Source organism: Cetorhinus maximus, chromosome 14 (assembly GCF_964194155.1).
Source record: "Cetorhinus maximus chromosome 14, sCetMax3.hap1.1, whole genome shotgun sequence".
In the NCBI taxonomy this organism is placed as follows: domain Eukaryota; kingdom Metazoa; phylum Chordata; class Chondrichthyes; order Lamniformes; family Cetorhinidae; genus Cetorhinus; species Cetorhinus maximus.
Window position 1 is genome coordinate 45,920,753 of NC_135892.1, and position 20,523 is coordinate 45,941,275.

A 20,523-nucleotide genomic window follows, 5' to 3' on the forward strand; every position below is an offset into this window, starting at 1 on the left:
GGACAGGATTCATTAACCTTGACTAGGTAGTCTCAGACAAGTTTTTGGCTGTCACAGGTCAATAACACTAAACTGTAGTCCAGTTGATATAACAACTGCTAAGGACACAATGATGTAGTCAATGCTCTTCTGAGACAGATGAGCAATCAGGGAAGAAGCCTACATCCAGCTATGTTATATTCCACCTAGAGGAGCTCAACACTTGCAATGGATGTCAGTAATGGAAGCACGTAATGTATTTGCTTTAGTTAATCAAACAGATATACAGTTAAATAAAAAGTGAGCAACCGGCAGTTCATAAGCAATTGAGGGGAAAATCAGGTTACACAATGACTTCCAATCTAAAGCTTTATCCATAAAGAAAATCACCTTGTATTGTTCTGTATTTTTAGCTCCGATTTTCAATTAAGAGTACAAAGGCACAGAAATTAAATTTGATTCTTGTACTTGAACTGCAATTCCCCCAGCATGTTAATCTAAAACTGTTCCTTCAGTAAAATTGTTCCTTTTCCTCAAATCCTCATGCTTCCTCCTTTCTAACAGTTTCTACTTACTGAGGCAAATGTATGTGGGACATCTTAATGTAACTAAGTAGAGTAGATAAAAGGGAACCCTCTTGGATTTCCAAAAGGCATTTGATAACGTGCCACATAAAGGTAACACGCAAGATAAGGGCTCATGGAGTTGGGATAATACATTAGCATGGATAGAGGATTGGTTAATGGACAGGAAGCAGAGAATAAGGATAAATGGGATATTTTCAAGTTGGCAGGCTGTGACAGTGGAGTGCCGCAAGAATCAGTGCTGGATCCTCAGCTGTTTACAATCTATATTAAGAACGGAGATATTATTACTCTGTCCTTTCATCTAAGTCTGACAATAGAAAACTAGGTGGGAATGCATATGAGGAGGAAGAAGAGGCTGCAGAGAGATATAGGCAGGTTAAGTGAGTGGGCAACAAAGTTGCTGAGCAGTATAATGTGGAGTTAAAGAGTTGTAGAGTGAATAATAAAGATTTGAAATTGTTGTAAGCTATGCCCAGAACACGAATCCCTTCCTACATCTGAAGAATACTCCTAACATGCCATACCGTGGAGCGCCAACAGTGTCCACAATATCTACACCTCCTCTTCCCCAGCCCACAACTACCTAACCAATCCATGCAACAGAGAGAACTTGTCAGACGCTTTGATCACCAAAGGGCAACGTATACAGAACACATGGCCAATCGCCTTGGACCACTTGCAGTGCCTAGAAAATCTGCTAATACAAATAAAATTTGAAACACTGGTGCAGAACACAGATTGACTCTTTTGACCAAAGCAATGAATTACATGTACATCTGAGGTTCATAGTAACTACAGACAAGAGGAATTTACCCAATACAACAACTCATACAATTGAAAGGAACAGTGATGAACATTTGGCACCAACAATAATTTGTATGCTCATGTACCACTGCTTTTTAATAACTGCCATATTGATCTTTCCTAATCAGAAGCTCATTTCACCGCTGCCGCCCACCCCCCCACTCCCCAGAGCTCATCCTTTGGGGAATTGGCTGGATAATTTTACTTGCCACAATTTTCTGTGCAATAAAAATGCACTGTCACAGGTACAGCTATTAAAACAAATGGAAATGTTACTGACTTAGCACAATAAAAAAAATGTGCGATTACTTTAGGTTGATTGTTTACCTGTCCAACCATGCCAACAAGGCTTTCGCAGCTGCAATGAGGTCCACAACTGAGGTAAGGAAATCATTGGGAGGCTTGCGAGAAGTAGCGCCATCGTAAGCAGTGCTTTTTCTTCTAATGCTGATAAAATTCTGGAGGCCATTGGTGGCAGCTCGTAATTTCAGGGCCAACTTCTTCATACTTTCTGTTTCCACTCCATAATTCTGCAATTAAAAGCAAATCATCAGAATTTAAGTTAAAAGAGTGACCTTGAACAATTTTCCAATTTTCTTGGCACGTGAAAATAGTACAAGAGAACTGGAGGATTATAAATACTGCACTGCCTGTTTAAAAAGGGAGGAAGATAATCTTGGCAGCAATAGTGCAACATCAATGGTGGGGAACTGTTTAGACACAATAATTTGATAAATTAATTGGCATTCAGAAAAGCACCAGTTAATAAAAGTAAGTTAACGTGGATTTGTTGAAAAAAATTGTGTTCGATTAACTTGATCAAGTTCTTTAATGAAGTAATGGTGGGGGCTGATGAAGGTCGTGCAGTTGGTGTTGTGCAAATGGGCTTTCAAAAGGTATTAAATACCATTTGTTTGCAAATTTAATCCCATTAAAGTTTGAGGGCATGAAACTCAAATATAGCAAACAATGAAGAGAACATAACACGAGAAATAGGGTTGAGTAGGCCATTTAGCCTTTGAAGCTTGGTCTGTCATTCAACAAGGCCACAGCTGATCTTCTCTCAACCTCACCTTCCACAGTATCTTCATATCTCTAAATATCTTAAGAAATCAAAAATTTATTGACCTCTGTCTTGAATATAGTCAAATGATTGAGCATCCACCGCTCTCTGGGGCAGAGAATTTCACAATTCCCAACCCCTTTTGAGTGAAGTAATTTCTCATCTCAATCCTAACTGGCAGACACCTTATTCTAAGATGGTGGGCTCGATTTCATTTGGTGATGGAGGCAGGACTGACAAAGTTACTTGGAAATTTTTGCACTAATTTCAAGCTTGCAGCACTTTCCAGACGCTATTTCGGTGTGGCCTTTTCACAGGTCAGGAAGGCCTTGGATCGTGACCCCACATGTGCCTCTTCGGAGGTCAGGATCGCCCTTGTGAGCCCTGGAGGAAATTGAATTTCCTCCCCTCTACTATTTTCTTCTCTTCACCATCTTGCCCAAGTCTATTCTATTTCTTATAACCCTTGAAAGGTAGTACCAGCTAGCTACTGAACTGGATGAGCACGGAGCTAGATTTTCATCCTCAAGTAACATCTACAAATATGCGTGACCAGCAAGTGTTACTGAACTGTAATAAGGAGCAGAAACCCTAGACCAGTTTTTCCTTCACCAAGGATGTGATGAGGTTAAGTAGTGAAGGTATTTCACTGCTTCCTAACAAAGATCGCCAGACACCAACCAAATACCTTCTGTACCTGCATGGCCCAGGTACTCTCTTGATTAATGCAACCGAGATCGGCAAATTTATGTTGGAAAAGTATCAAATGGAGATCAGATGCCTTCCCACAGGAAGAAATACAAAAGCATGCATATGCACATAAATGCAGCACATGTACAGTTTAACTTTGCAATAATAACCTTGAGTCAGGCTTCTTCCAAATTTAACCTGCCTTGATGTCAGATTCCTGAAAAAAAATGAAAGCGTAATTTACATAACCAGCAATTAGCCAGTTATCTGAAAGCAATTACAAAAAGAAAAACATTATTGGTTCCTTTATGTTACTTTAGCTATGTCTCAGTGATGACTGTAGTGTAGAGCCCTCTCTGCTGTCCTCTTTTAGTGAATGCAAATCCCCGAAGCCAAGTGATAGCCACCTCATTCGCTGAGTTTAAGGTGATTAGTCCACCACTTAGTCTGTAGAGGGGGCACTCCTTGGTAACGTGCAGCATTGCCTGTCTTTCCACAAGTGCATAAAGGGTTTGTACTGAGGCCCCAGTGGTGGAGGTTGGCTGGACAGGGACCCTAGCCTGTCCTGAATCCCTTTAGGAAGGACCACTCTCACTATGGCAGTTCAAAACCTGCCATTCGACAGATAGGGTTTGTCACAAGGAACGTGTTAGTGACTTCCCATGTTTCCCATTCCCTGATCCGAACGATGTCTGCTGGTAGATCTTGTTCAGGAAGGTTGCTCCCTTTGTCTTGCAGTGATGGAAACTCTTTCGAGTTACCAACAGTCACAGATTGCAACTTCTTTCGAGTATAATCACAGTTCTTGGTTTTCTGGGAGTGGGACATGAACCCACAAGCCTCTGATTCAAAGGCGAGGGTGCTATGAACTGAGCCACAGCTGACACCTCCTTGCTGTGATGGAAGGCGAACAGTGGGTCAAACAGGTCATTCAATTGAGTGTCAACAAGGTGTGCATGTGATGACCTTTGTCAGACAAGTGCATACTACTCTGAGTATAATAGGACCAGTACCGGGGTTCTGGAGTGTTGTGGCAGCAGGACCCCAAGTAGATCCAGCAAGTTTGGTTAGTTGGCTGTTTCTGGTTTTGACCTTTGCTGCTGTTTTCTTCCAGGTGTTCCCAGAAGGACAGAGTCCTATCTAGAGTGACTCCCAAGTACATTAGGTTGGGGTCATGCTCTTATCTCTGATCATCCTTGCAGATATGCAATTATTTTTTGCCACTGGCATTGTGAAGGTGGAATATACTGGAAAAGTCATCATCTTGGACTCTGTTTCTCTCTCCACAGATGCTGCCAGACCTGCTGAGATTTTTCCAGCATTTTCTGTTTTTATTTCAGATTTCCAGCATCTGCAGTATTTTTTTTAAATTATGGAATACACTGCATGTGGTTTTAAATGGATTCAACGTGAGACACCATGTGCTGCTGTAGTCTGTCAACTTTGTAATATAACCTTATAAGGATGGAGCGTGGGTGGCACAACAAATGTCATCAACATAGATGAACTTGTGGGACATGTGTGTTAGCAGGTCATTTGTATATACATTGGACAAGACTGAAGACAACACTGAGCACTGTAGTAGCCCGTTGGCCTGTCTGCCACATGCACTTCTCCCTTGCCCAAGACGGACTTATACTCTTTCACAAAAAGTAATTGTTTTTCAACAACTGTCACAACCCAGGCTGGAAGCACTCTGGACAGCTTTAGTAGAAGTCCAGTGTGCCGCACTGAATCATAGGCAGCAGTGAGGCTCAAGTAGCACGAGAGCCATCTTCAGGTTCTTCTGGAAGCCATTTTTGATGTAGGTGGCGAGTGCCAATACTTGATCATATGTGCTGCATCGCTTGCAGAAACCAACTTGGTTGACATTAAGGATGGTCTCTACTTTTGGAGATGTGTTGTAGGATAAGATGCTCAAAGATCTTAAAGCACACAGGAAATAGCGAAAATTGGTCGATACCTGCCGCCAATGAGAGATTTTCCCAGGTTTTGGAATGGCAATGATTTTTGCCAAACGCCACACCTTCGGGAGTGAGTTTGAGCTGATGATTCTTGTGCAGAACTGAGTCAGCCGGGCACTAGCATGGGGGCCAAGTTGCTTTAGGGATTGTGGTGCAATGTTGCCCTATCCCACCACTTAGCCACATTTCAAGCCCCTTAACGCTTTCTCCAGTTCTGTGATCTTGAAGGGATAAGGACTGCTGTGTTCCACATGTTGCTGGTGGTTTTTTTAGTTTATTATAGGTGATACGTTTTCTTTTCCAAGTGTCCTCGCTACATGGAGCGGGTGACTGGCAACTTGGTTCTGGGTGGCTGTTGGTTGATTTTTGGACTGCTCCAAAGTGGCGGGTCAGGCTCCAGCATTTCTGACTGGGATGAGTAAAATTGAGCCCTGCTGTAGTTTCCTCCCATCTGCCACAACGTGCAGCACTAAGAGATTCGATGAGGTGGTATGTTATATCAGGGTCACCAGATGATTCATATTCCTTTAGGAGTGCTCTGCATTAAGGCATGGGATGTAGATGGGTTGATAGCCATGAGGGATGGCTGTGCAAGCAGCTTTGTGAATGGAATCACAAAAGTGCTTAAATGATTCTTCCACAGGTATGTTATGATTAGGTATAGTTACGATACTGCAGTCCAAGATCTCATTGGCCAAAATACAATCTCCTTTATGGAAGTTCTGTTGCATCTTCTTTGGTCTTTGCTTTCCAGTCGTGAACAGCACAATGTAAATGAGCGATGGCCTGTGTTGACTATGTGGGAAATCATCCAGAACTAGGCACTGTGCTGGTTAGGGGTGAACAGAGGAATTATGCCAACACAAGTCAGGTGACTATTTCTGACCCCATCTGGTTGGATAGAATGTTCCTTGTTGCTTGGGATCATTTATCAGGACGTGGTCATTTCTGGAGGTGCACTCTAGGAGCTGTTTACCATCACTGTCTGGTACAGAGTAACCCCAGTCAGTGTGGTGGCTTTTGAAGTCTCCCATGTAGATGGCTGGGTGAGGCAGTGTTTGCATGACTTGCGGTTCCCAGCTACCACTTGGAGGCTTGTACATGTTTGCAATTTGGAAGCGACCACAGAAATTATGTCATGTAATGTGGTTAATGACAGGGCAGCTACAATGTTGGATCTGACAAAGGTGGCACAGCCATATTTAGCGTGAGGGGAGTAGCACAGTAGGTCAAAGCCTTTCATGCAATGGCGACCAGCTTCTTCTGTTCCAATAAGGGTCTCTTGTAGGCAAATGATGTCGATGAAGTGTTGGGTGGCAAGATATCCAATGAGGCTTCACTTGGCAGCTAACAGTCCCTCAACATGAAGTTGTAGATTCGGACAGCATGCCCTATTACCAAAAAGCCAGAAGGCTACTCAATGTTGAGACTGGCGGTTCTGGGTGTGGCTGAGATTCCGCAAGGGGGCTCTTTCAGTGTCCTTTAATTTTCTCTTGAAATTCAGTTTGCTGATAGGATCATGACATAGGGCATGACATGAACACTGATCCATTGTACCGCGCACCACCCCCCCCGCCCCACAAACACTACTCTTTTTGGGGGAGGTGTAAATAAAGTTGCTCAATGATGCTTGCCTGCGACTGATGATGAATGTGTTAGTCTTACTCATTGTAATACACAACTGAAAGATGAAGAGGATAGAATGGAACTTTCTTTTATATTTCATTTGAGAAATTAAGGACTGAAGAACATTGCCACATTTTTAGAACTCCTAAAGTTGATTTTGAGGAAATTTAAGCAATTTGAAACATTGCTGTGTGTGCACATCGTGTTCAGGTACACAGTGACTCAGCACTGTACATAATTGAAAAAAGTGGTACTGAAGACATATTTGGAGGCAATAGGGGGTTTCAACCTTTTCAAAGAGGACTGGTGCAATTACAAATGAACGTTACATATTTGGTTGAAAGCAAATAAAATAAGGCGAGGATAAAGTGATCAAGTGAATGCTTTCCTCACCATGATGGGGCCAGGTGCTTTTGTGGTGGTTTGGAACCAATGTTGTCCACGAGGCTCCAGTATTATGGACTGATGTGATATTAAAGAGATTCTGCACTCTTATGGCACAACTAAGAAAGAAAGATCAGCTATGATCTTATCACATGGTGGAGTAGGCTTCAGGGGCCAACTGCCATACTCCTACTCCTAATTCGTTTGTTCCGGCAAAGCACTCAGTTGCTAAGGGAGACTGTTGCAGGTTACATTATTGAATTGAAAAAACTCTTATCACTGTGGGTATGGCACGAACTTAAAAATCAACATTAGAGACTCGTAGGAGGTCTAAAGAACGATAAAATACAGGCCAAGCTTTTGAACAAAGGCAATTAGGAGGCCTGCAATGAGGTCACAGCCATGGAAATGGCAGAAAGAGACAGTCGCAGATTGCAAGGGAGTTCTTTTCTTGAGCCGGCAGGGGAACTCCACTGGTTTTCATGAGATCCAGGCCACTTCAGCCAAGTTCACTGTCTCAGTCAGAAATTCAGATGTTAAATGGCCCTGCTGTGCGTCAAAGTGCTATGCCTGTAGGAAAGTTGATCATACCCAGACAGCATGCAGGAGTAGAGGAAACAGTAATGCTCCAGTTTGTGGTAAAGCTCCAGGTTGCAGCCACGCACCAGGTGCAGGTCATGTTAGATCGACAGCTCGTTCAGGAGTCTGGTAGTCATGTATGCGCATATGATTGATATGGAAACAAATGTTGATGTTATCGAGCAAGATGATCAAAAGTTGCACTTCAGAGCAACAAAAACAGGACATGGAAGATTAAAGTATTGGGCTGAAGATATAATTCCAGCACCTACAGTAGAAATGAAAGTCAGATATTCCAAACTTAGTATCATCATTGATACAGCTGCAACTGTGTCTGCTTTCCAGGAAGGAGGGTACAAGTAGTCTTTAAGGCACATTCCCTTATGCAAAACTGGTGTGAAACTGAATAGTTATTCCAATAACAGTATTCTAGTGTTAGGTGTAGTGTTAAGGTGCAAAATGATTATGCATCCTATAATTGCCAATGGTAGCAGTAAGAGGGAACAACGTCTCCCTGATGGGAAGTAGTTGGCTTAAGATGATACGGTTAAACCGGGCAGAGTTATTTACATTAGGGATCAGTAAGTGTACATCTGTCATTGAGGAAATGGTAAGAGATCACAAAGTAGTCTTTCAGCAAGGAGGATCAAATGATAAAATTAGGCATCTCATGGCTGAGGTCAAGATAAAGGATAATGCACAAGCAACATTTAAAAAGGCTAGGCCAGTACCTTACACATAGTTGGAAGCAGTAAAGAGCTGGAAAGATTAGGAAGCTCAGTGGCAATTAAAAGGTGAAAAGTTATGAAGTCTGTCTTAAAATGAGAAATGATTCAACCAAGATTTCTTTCATTCTATAATTAAATAATAGAAAACTGTGGGAACAAGTACATGCAATTTCTTTGACATGGAAGGGAAACAGTACCTTGTTTTGGTCAACAGCTATAGCAAGTGGATAAATGTTGAGTCTATGCCCATTATCACAAATGCCAAAACTATTGAGGTTTTGAGAAGTTGGTTTGCAATTTAAGGGTTGCCAGGTGTGTTGCCATCAGATAATGGTCCACAGCTTACACCAGAAGAGTTTGAAATATTTGAGTAAGAATAGGGTCAAACATACTCTAATACCACCATATCACCCAGAATTGAATGGTGCTGCAGAAAGAAACATATTGATTGTGAAGAGGCTTTTGCAGAAGTATTTGCTCAGTGATAAGCTAGCCAATAATTTCCATGTTTCTCTTCTACACAGGCTAGACAATGTTCTGTTCTCTTACAGAATAACCCCACAGCCCGCAACAGGTTGCTCACTTATGAATTAGTGTTTAAACAAGCTCCTCGGACAAGGTTTAGTCTGCTTAAACCTGACATCAATAGCAAATTGCTAAATAGAGAAAAGGAAAGCAAAGTGAAGATGAGTCATGATATACCAGGAATGATACTTGGGAGAGCTCAAGGCTGGTCAGAAGGCCATGGTGAAAAGACACTGAGGTGATGCAAAATTCTGGGTGCCGGATTTTATTGTAACAACCATTTTCAGGTTAATTTCATGTTATATTCATTGTAATAAGCTAACAAGGTCAAGACTCCATTTTGTATTAACACAGAGATAAGCCATTTTGATGTTAACCTTTTACAAAAAACTAACCCAAAATGGTATTACGAAGCAGCCACTGACAAGCAACAGATTATTTAATTCGAAGGAAGTACTTCAATTACTTGGGTAATTGAAGGATAAGTAAATAATAATTAGTTAATTAGAAGTTGCTTTATATTATTTCTGTATTTCTCCATTAGCTTCTCTTATGAGAAAATTAAAGTGCTCTAACAGCTGGGAAAGAAATGGCGCAAGCCTTGGGCTCTTTCCCTATCTGGAACACAGACTGTCCTTGATTGTTGGGGCAGGGTAGCTTTGGAGCACGTCTTCAATTACAATTGCTGGAATGTTGTCAAGGCCCCTAGCCTTTGCAGTATCCAGTGCCTTCAGCCAATTCTTGATATCACCTGGAGTGGATCGAATTGGCTGAAGACTGGCATCTGTGATGTGGGGGATCTCAGGAGGAGAATGAAGGGGACTCATGTAAAGACATCAAGATAAGAGACATAGCTTAACGGAAGGCATTGTCCTAAATTTGAGACAATTTGCAAATTAACTACAATCAATGAAGTGAACTCATCACATTATTGACAAATTATAGACCAATTAGCCATTTCCAACAACTTGGCTAAGGTGGGCTTACATCGTTTGAGTATATAAAAAAGGATTGCAGGAATCATGTTTGTACATCAAGTGTGGAAGAACTGGTTTAGTGGCATCAAGGAGCACGAGCAAAACTGAAGTCAATGGGAATAAGGGGAAAACTTTCCACTGGTTGGAGTCATATCTAGTACAAAGAAAGATGGTTGTGGTTGTTGCAGGTCAATCATCTCAGCACTATTAAATCTCTGCAGTAGTTCCTCAGGGTAGTGTCCTAGGCCCAACCATCTTCAGCTGCTCCATCAATGAACTACCCTCCATCATGTTCACTGATGATTGCACAATGTTCAGCACCATTCACAACTCCTTACATGCTGGACAACATTCCGGCTTGGGCTGATATGTGGCAAGTAATGTTTGCGCCATGAAGTGCCAGGCAATGACCATCTCCAACAAGAGAGGATCCAACCATCGCCCCATGACATTCAATGGCATTACCTTGCTGAATCCCCCACTATCAACATCTTGGAGGGTTACCATTGACCAGAAAATGAACTGGACCAGCTACATAAATACTGTGGCTACCATCTGCATGATGCACTGCAGAAACTCACCAAGGATCCTTCAACAGCACCTTTCAAAGTTGCAACTTCTACTACCTAGAAGGACCAGGGCAGATCATATGTGGGAACACCACCACCTGCAAATTCCCTTCCACCATCCGGTCTTGGAACTATAGAGTCATTCCTTCATGGTCGCTGGGTCAAAATCCTGGAACTCCCTTCCTAACAGCACTGTGGGTGTACCTATACCACATGGATGCAGCAGTTCAAGAAGGCAGCTCACCACCACCTTCTCAAGGGTAATTAGCGATGGGCAATAAATGCTGGCCCAGCCAGTAATGCCCACATCGTGTGAAAGAATAAAAAAAGGGCCAGTCTAACTTTTCAGTTGGACATAAAATATCCCATAGCATTATTTTGAAATTACTGCTCAATACTTATTCCTCAAATGTTAATAAAAACTAATCATCTGGTCATTGTCACATTATTGGTTGTGGAACTCTGCTGTGCATAAATCAGTTGCTGTATTTTCGACATTATAACTGTGAGCATAGACCAAATGTATTTCATTGGCTCTAGAGTGCTTCAGGATGTCCTAAAGTCATGAAAAGTGCTACATAAATGCTCGTCTTTCATTGTTAGTCTAAACAGGGCAATGAACTAGAGGACCAAGATAGAGATGACAAATAACTCTCACATGCACACCTACCTAACCACGCTTAAATGGTATTAACTCAAACTGGTCTCAGCTTGCAATATACCTGGAGGTGAACTCACCTCATACAAAGAACACAAAGGTATTCATACTGTAACTGGAGTTCAGATTTTAGTGCAATGCGAAATACACATAACACTCAAATAACCAGTTTGCAGCAAGAACCAAATATGCCAGTAACTTTCAATCTGCACAAGGTACTCCAGAATGCAACGTGCTACAGTTAAAACCTGCAAATTAATCAATTGCTGCATGCAGAGCGAGCTCTATCTATTGTTGTAACAGATAGTAGATGTGGAATTTCCTGGCACTAAACTCCAGATGCCTCAACTGTACATTCACATACTTTGGAGAGTAAATGGAGAATAGAGAAAGCGCAGTGTTATATTGTTATCATTTGTAAGGAACTAGGCACTAATTGCCATGTGAATATATACCCTGGTGTACCACATGTCACAGCTGCACTGGAGTCATACAACAATCTGATCAACTGATCACAGCTGATCAACAATCTATTAGCCACATGCAGCGAGAAAAACACTTGATGAAGCTTCAGCATTTTGAGTATAAAAAGTGTGATTATTTCTAACTTACGGGAACCGGAAGGCATAACATGGTAGCAGCGCGGTTTGCCTGTGAGCACAACACAGATAAACATTGGAATAAAAGCAAAAAACTGCGGATGCTGGAATTCGAAAACAAAAACAAAAATACCTGGAAAAACCCAGCGGGTCTGGTGGAGAGGAACACAGTTAACGTTTCGAGTCCGCATGACTCTTTGGAAACTAATGGAAACTTTGCAAACTAACATTGGAAACTAATTTAATGCAGAACTGGATTGAAAAATCAACCTGAGTTAGTTCCCGAGAGAGAAAAACTGAGTGAATTGTGCGAAAGCAAAATGGCCATCGCAACAATAAAAACATAGCTCCAGCCCACGATGAAACAGGAGACTGGTGAGTTCTTAGATAATTTGAGTTTAAATAAAGTGCATACTGATATTCAGTAACTTTCTAAAAAGCACTAGTTAAGAAGGAGGGTCAGCTACATCCTTATGAGTAGGAGAGAAAGGGTTAAGTTTGTTTAATAGCTGGGAGTCAAGTGAAGACAACAGCAGAAACCCAGGCAAAACTTTTGAAAAATTCAGCATACCTCTCCAGCCAAAGTCAAATCATCAAATTACCAATATGAATTTTGAGGCCTTAGGCTGGTGAATCTGTTGACAATTTAAGAAAAAATTCAAAAGTGCAGCCAGAAAAATGTAAATTAAAATTGGTTTCTGCATTTCTTACATTGCAACAGCGACAGCTCTTCAAAATTGGCCGTAAAGTTTTTATATTGGAAATTTGCTGTACTTGCAGAAAAATTAAGGCTCCAAAATATATTTATGATTCAAATATCAAAACGGTAACACAACTTAGTACTTTTCCTCACTGCAGATTTGTATCAACTGTGTAAGAGGTTGCACATTTTGAGCATAGTAAAATGAACTTTATGCTCACTGGCAATTGGTTTTAGAAGCAACACTGCAATTTTCACACTGGAATCACATTACCTGCAAAATAACACGTGGTAAACGAAACAAGATTCTGCATACTGACCCTATACTGACAAAGGTAGGAACACTTGCTTTAAGGATACAGTGAGAGCCTTGCTATCATGCACTATGAGCATCCACCAGAACATAAATACAGCGAGACGCTATTGTACACCACAGGGGTATGTGCTTTATAAGCAATTGTTATTGCAGGACAGGGTTGATAGATACTACAACACATGGATGGCAGTGAATTAGTGTGTAAGCATTTCTTCAGAGTTATCTATTAAAAAAAACAAGATATTAACCCCAGGCTTTTGTACAAGTTTTTTTTGGCAGATTAGTGATTGATTAGAATTTTAAGCAATTCCCACCAAAGTTGCCAATTAAGATGCATATTAAAACATGCCTAAAAAGGTAATGACAGATGAAAATGGGCCAATTTCTACAGGCTGGAAAACTTGCATGCAATTCTAGCATGTCAGAACACAAATCCTTTGTGATTGCAGGTTCAAGTCTCGAGGTAACAAACATTATCTCAACATTAATGAAGTTAACAGTTGAACAGTAATTTATCTTAGATTTGCATCAGTACTCAGAAAAATAAAGGAACAAAGTGCAAATTCTTCAATGTCAACAGATTAAATATTGAATTCCTGGTCAGTCATGCGTTTCTATAAATAAGGGTGCAGAGTTCATCTCTCATGTCCATTCAAAAGGTGGTTGAGTACTGAAATAGAATACTAAATATATAACCAGATATTAATGCAAAGGAACTTATACCAATTAGTTACAGGTACTTTGCACATCTTGACTGGCAGTAATCTTGGCTCAGTGGGAAGTTTTTGACCAAGTCAAAAGGAGTTAGTTCAAACCACATTCCAGAGACCACACACATATTCTTGGGTGACACTTCAGTGCAGTACTGAGGAAATGTTGCCTTGTCGAATGTGCCACCTTTTGATACCTTAAACATAGGCAGTCCACCCACTTGGATGAAAATAAAAAAAATTATGGAACTATTAGAAGGAGCAGGGGAGTTTGCACAGGTGCCCTGGTCAACATTTATTCATTAAACAATGCCATTGAAACAGATTACCCTGGTTACAGCAATCCCTCATTTAGTACTCCTAAAAAACGGTCTGCTAAACATACGAACATAAGAATTAGGAGCAGTAGGCCACTCGGCCCTTGGAGCCTGCTCCGTCATTCAACGAGATCATGGCTGATCGGATTGTAACCTCAACTCCACATTCCTGTCTTTCCCTGATAATTTTTCAGCCACTTGTTTATCAAGGATCTATCTACATCTGCCTTAAAAATATTCAAAGACTCAGCTTCCACAGCCTTTTGAGGGAGAGTTCCAAAGACTCAAACCTCAAAAAATTTCTCCTCATCCCTGTCTTAAATGGATGACCCCTTATTTTTAAAAAATGGCCCCTAGTACAAGTTTTTTCCACAAGAGGAAACATCCTCTCCACATCCACCCTGTCAAGGTCCCTTAAGATGTTATATGTTTCGATTAAGTCACCTCTTGCTCTTCTAAACTCAAGCGGATACAAGTCTAGCCTGTCCAACCTTTCCGCATAAGACAACCCGTCTAAACCAGGAATCAGTTTAGTGAACCTTCTCCAAACTGCTTCCAATGCATTTACATCCTTCCTTAAGTAAGGAGACCAATACTGTACACAGTACCCGAAAAGTGGTCTCACTGCTGTCCTGTACAACAGAAGTATAACCTCTCTACTTGTGAATTCAATTCCACTCACAGTAAATTATAACATTCTATTAGCTTTCCTAATTACTTGCTGTACCTGCATACTAGCCTTTTGCGATTCATGCACTAGGACACCCAGATCCCTCTGCGTTTCAGAGCTCTGCAATCTCTCACCATGGAGAAAGTATGCTCCTTTTGTATTTTTCCTGCCAAAATGGACAATTTCCCACTTTCCCACATTATACTCCATTTGCAAGGTCTTTGCCCACTCACTATCTATTTCCCTTCGTAGCTTCCTTGTGTCCTCTTCAAATCTTATTATCCTACCTATATTTGTGTCATCAGCAAATTTAGCAACCATAACTTCGGTCCCTTCATTCAAGCCATGTTTATAAATTGTAATAAGCTGAGGCCCCAGCACTACTCCCCGTGGCACACCAGTCGTACATTTTGCCAACCAGAAAAAGACCCCTTTATGCCTATCCTCTATTTCCTGTTAGCTAGCCAATCTCTATCCATGCCAATATGTCACCCCCTATACCATGAGCTTTTATTTTCCTCAATAACATTTGATGTGGCACCTCATCAAATGCCTTCTGGAAATCTAAGTACAGTATATCCACCGATTCCCCTTTATTGACAGCACATGTTACTTCTTCAAAAAAACTCCAATATATTGGTTCAACATGATTTTCTTCTCTCAAAACCATGTTGACTCTACCTGATTATGTTGGAATTTTTCCAAGTGCCCTGCTATAAGATCTTCAATAATAACTAACATTTTCTCTATGATAGATGTTAAGCTAACTGGCCTGTAACTTGTAGCTTTCTGTCTCCCTCCTTTGAATAAAGGAGTTACATTTGCTATTTTCCAATCTAATGGAACCTTCCCAAATGTAGGGAACTTTAGAAAATTAAAACCAACGCATCAACGATCTCATTTAAAAAATAAAAAGACCCTAGGATGAAATCCATCAGGACCCGGGGACTTTTCAGCCCACAGCTCCAGCAATTTTCTCAGCATCACTTCTCCGCTAATTATAATTCCAACCCCCCCCGCACCCTCCCCCCCACACCGCCCCACCAAACCAGGTTCCTCCCTCCCTTCCATTTCTTGATTTACAAGTAACTTCCCAGAAATAGCTGTCCTATAGTGTCGCCTATAGTGAAGGCTGATGCAAAATACCTGCTCAATTCATCTGCCATCTCCTTATTTTGTATTATTAATTCCCCAGGTTCACTTTCTATAGGACCAGTGCTCACTTTGTCAACTTTTCTTTTTTAAATATCTATAGAAACTCTTACTATCCGTCTTTTTATTTCTAGCGAGCTTTCTCTCGTACTCTAATATTTGCTTCCTTATGAATCTTTTGGTCATTCTTTGCTGTTTTTTATATTCTGTCCAATCTTCTGACCTGCCACCCATCTTTGCACAATGATATGCCTTTTCTTTTAAGTTTGATGCTGTCTTTTTTTAAGTTAACCACAATTGGTGGTGGGCCCTCCCCTCGGAATTTTTCTTTCTCGTTGGAACGTATCTATTCTGTGTATTCTGAAATATCTCCCTATATGTCTGCCACTGCATCTCTATTGGCCTAGCCCTTAACCTAATTTGCCAGTTTACTTTAGTTAGCCGTCCTTTCGTGCCGTTATAATTGTCCTTATTTAAGTTTAAATTACTAGTCTTGGACCCACTCTTCTCTTCCTCAAACTGAAAGTCAAATTCAATCATTTTACGATTTTTCATTTCTCGTCTCTACCCAAACGGGATCTACATCTTGGTTTCCTGAACTTAGGTCATCCCTCCCTAATGAGCTAATACCATCATTAACAGAGCAACCCATCCACCTTTTCCTAGCTTCCTATTCTTCCTAAATGTCACGTACACCCTTCAATATTCAGATCCCAATCTATGGCATCCTGTAGCCTTGTCTCTATAATGGTCATCAGGTCATTTCTATTTGTGCACTCAGTTCATCTGTTTTGTTTCGAAGGCCATGCGCATTCAGATTTGTCCTATTATTATTTCTGTAACCTTTTAACTTTACCTGTTGATTTACTCTTAGATTTTGTACTCCCTATACTTTGTCCCTTCCTGCCACGGTCTGTTTATCATTTTCCACATGAATACCTTTCTCTCTTGTCTTTACTCTGATTTACCACATCGTCCCAAATTTGATCCCTTGCTCCCAGTATTTAGTTTAAAACCCTCTCTACTTCCCTATTTATGTGGCTCACTAGAACACTGGTCCCAACATGTTTCAGGGTTAGACCATTCCAGCGGCACAGCCCCACTTTCCCTAGTACTTGTTCCAGTGCCCCACGAACCAGAACCCACTTCTCCCACACCAGTCTTTGAATCACGTATTCATCTCTCTAATTTTATGCACCCTATGTCAATTTGCACGAGGCTTAGGTAATAATCCAGAGATATTACCTTTGAGGCTCTGCTTTCTAATTTAGTGCCTAGCTCCTCGTTCTCTCTATGCAGAACCTCTTTCCTAGCTCCACCTATATCATTGGTACTTACATAGACCATGACAATTGGGTCCTCCCCCTCCCATTACATGCTCCTTTCCAACCCTGGGCTGGTGCTCTGAACCCTGGCAACGGGCAGGCAACCAGCAGTCTGGACTCTCACTCTTTGCTGCACAGAACTGTGTCAACCCCCTCACCACATTGTCCCCTACTACCACTACATTCCTTTTCGTTCTCCCTACTTGAATGGCTTCCTGTGCTACAGTGCCATGGCCAGTTTGCTCATCTGCCCTGCAGCCACCACTCTCATCCAAACAAGCAAAAAAAATCTCAAACCTATTGAACAATTGCAAAGGCCAAGGCTCCTGCACTTGAACATACAAAATAGGGGCAGAAGTAGGACATTCAGCCCCTCAAGCCTGCTCCGCTATTTATTAAGATCACAGCTGATCTGTTTGTGTTTCAAATTCCACTTTCCCACCTACCCCCAATAACCTTTTATTAACCCTTGCCTAACATGAATCTATCTACCTCCGTCTTAAAAATATACAATGACCCTGCCTCCACTGCCTTCTGAGGCAGAGTTCCAAAGTTGCACAACCCTCAGAGAAAAAACTCCTCCTCATCTCTGTCCTAAAAGGGTGACCACTACTTTTAAAACAGTGCCCCTAGTCCTGGGCTCACCCACAGGAGGAAACATCCTCTCCACCACCACCTTGTGAATACTGTTCAGGATCTTATATACTTCAATCAAGTCACCCCATCACTCTTCTGAACTCCAGTGAAAACAAGCCCAGTCTGTCTAACCTTTCCTCATAAGACAACCCGCTCATTCCAGGTATCAACCTAGTAAACCTCCTCTGAACCGCCACCAATGCATTTATCTCCTTCCTTAAATAAGGAGACCAAAACTGCACACAGTATTCGAGATGGGGTCTCAATGCCCTGTATAACAGAAGCATAACATCCTTACTTTTATGTTCAAGTCCTCTCATAATAAAGGATAGCATTTCGTTGGCCTTCTTAAATACTTGCTGTACCTGCATAGTAACTTTTGTGACTCATGCACAAGAACACCTCTGTACCTCAGAATTCTGCAGCCAAACTCTATTTAAATAATACTCTACTTTTTTATTCTTCCTGCCAAAGTGAATTACTTCACATTTTCCCACATTAAACTCCATTTGCCAGATTTTTGCTCACTCACTCCACCTATCTATATCCGTCTGCAACCTCCTATGTCCTCATCACAACATACTTTCCTGCTATCTTTGTGCCTTCTGCAAATTTAACTATCATGCCTTCACTCCCCTCATCTAAGTCATTGATTAAATTGTAAAATGTTGAGACCCCAGCACAGACCCCTGCTGGACTCCACACATCACATCCTGCCAATCAGAAAAATATAGGTTTATGCATACTCTGTTTTTTTTTAACCAGTCAGCCAATCTTATATTCATGCCAATTTGTTACCCATTACACCAGGAGCTTTTATTTTCAGCAATAACCTTTGATGTGGCACCTTATCAAACGCCTCTTGGAAATCTAAGTACAGCACATCCACAGGCTCCCCTTTATCCAGAGGGCATGTTACTCCTTCAAAGAACTTCAATAAATTGGTGATGCATGATTTCCCTTTCACAAAATCATGCTGACTCTTCCTGATCACCTTGAGTTTCTCTAAGTGCCCAGTTATAACCTCCTTAATGATTGATTCTAATACCTTCCGCACAACAGACATCAAGTTAACTGCCCAATAGTTTCTCGTTTTCTGCCTCCCTCCCTTCTTGAACAGAAGGGTTATATTTGCTACTTTCCAGTTTCTGATGGAACCTTCCCAGAATCTAGAGAATTTTGGAAAATTACCAACCTACTACCTCATTAGCCATCTCTTATACGACCCTAGGATGAAGTCCATCAGGACCCTGAGACTTGTCAGCCCCCCGCTCCATCAGTTTGTTCAGTACCACTTCCCCAGTGATTGTAATTTCACCAAGTTCCTCTCTCCCTTCCACCACCTGATTTGCAGCTACTACTGGAATGTTTTTGTATTCTCTATAGTGAGCACAGAAGCAAAATATTTGTTCACATCATCTGCCATGTCCTTATTATCTATTAACTTCCCATTATCACTCTCCAGAGGACCAACACTCACTTTACTCTTTTTCCTTTTTAAATACCTATAGAAAATCTTGCCATCGGTTTTTACATTTCTAGCTAGCTTCCTCTCTTACTCTTGATTAAGCTTTATTCCTTCTCTGCCATTATTTTATTCTAACCAATCATCTGACCTGCCATTTGTATTTCCTTAAATTTTGATGCTTTCCCTAACTTCTTTAGTTAGTCACGGATGGTGGGTCCTCCCCTTAGAATTTTTCTTTATAGTAGGAATATACTTATTCTCAGTGTTTTGAAATATCCCCTTAAATGTCTGCCACTCCTTCTCTGTTGATCTATCCCCTAGCCTAGTATCCCAGTTCACTTTATCTAGCTCAGTTTTCATGCCAACATGGTTGCCCTTATATATGTTTAAAATACTAGTCTTAGACCCACCCTTCCCTCTTTCAAATTGGATGTAAAATTCAATCATATTGTGGTCACTGTTACCTAGGGGTGCCTTTACTCAGAGGTTACTAATTAATCCTGACACATTACACAATACCAAAACTAATATAACTTGCTCTCTGGTTGGTTGCAAAACATGCTGCCCTAAGAAACAATCTCGAAAGCATTCTATGAACTCCTCATCCAGACTACTACTGTCAATTTGATTTTTCTAGTTCTGCCTTCTGGGTCCCCTTACCTGCCTCACTCGCAGTCACACTCTCCTGTCCCTGACCACTGACCAAATCAGAAGACCCCATCTTAAGTGGTGTGATTGCCTCCTGGTACAAAGCATCCAGGTAAATTTGCTGCTCTCTGATGTGTCACAGTGTCAGCAACTCAGCCTCCAGCTCAATGGCTCTGAGCCAAAGCTCCCCAAGCCACAGGTGTGTTTGCCCTGAATCACACTGCCATCCAGGAGCTCCTACATGCTGCAACTGTGACACATCACCTGTCCTGCCACCCTTAATGTGTTTTAATTAAGTAAGTAATTTTATTATTCACCTACTTATTTTCTTCTTTATATATTTTGTTGACTTTAAAATATTATAGGAACCACTGGTAAATGTTAGGACTAGAACAAACCTTACCCAGTTACCAGATACTCACCAAATAGCTAGCTCCTTTCCCTGTACTAGAGTGAGAACCAAATCCTATAGGGTGAAAAAGGTAGAAAAAGCAAAAGGAAAGGAACACCTCCTCTCCCACTCACCAAACTCCAGATATGCACTCAGTTCCAAGCTGCACTCATTTGCCTCAACTGAATTTATAGTAAACTGGACTAAAGTGGGAGAAACCAGATTCAACTAGTTAGCTAATTAACTGCTCCGCTCTCTCAGCGGAGTGTTTTTACCCTGCCTAAGGCTGGAAGAAAGAAACAAATCAACTTACACAGTCCTTTCCAGTTACTGCTAATTCCAGACTAAGCTAGATTTTACAAGAAAAAAATTAACACTTTAAACTCCCTCACTCATCAAACTCCCAGGTAGGCACTTAGTTCAAAAGCTGAAACAAAAACAAAAATTGCTGGAAAAAC

The 20,523-nt window shown here is 41.2% G+C and overlaps 1 protein-coding gene across 1 annotated transcript in view; it reads right to left on the minus strand.

Annotated features, from left to right (window-relative positions):
• Positions 1-20,523, minus strand: part of LOC144690058 (connector enhancer of kinase suppressor of ras 3-like) — a 340,571-nt gene that overhangs the window by 225,075 nt on the left and 94,973 nt on the right. Inside the window, exon 3 of the mRNA XM_078557565.1 lies at positions 1,698-1,900. Coding sequence (XP_078413691.1) covers positions 1,698-1,900 — 203 coding nt within the window. The remainder of the gene's footprint in view (positions 1-1,697; positions 1,901-20,523) is intronic.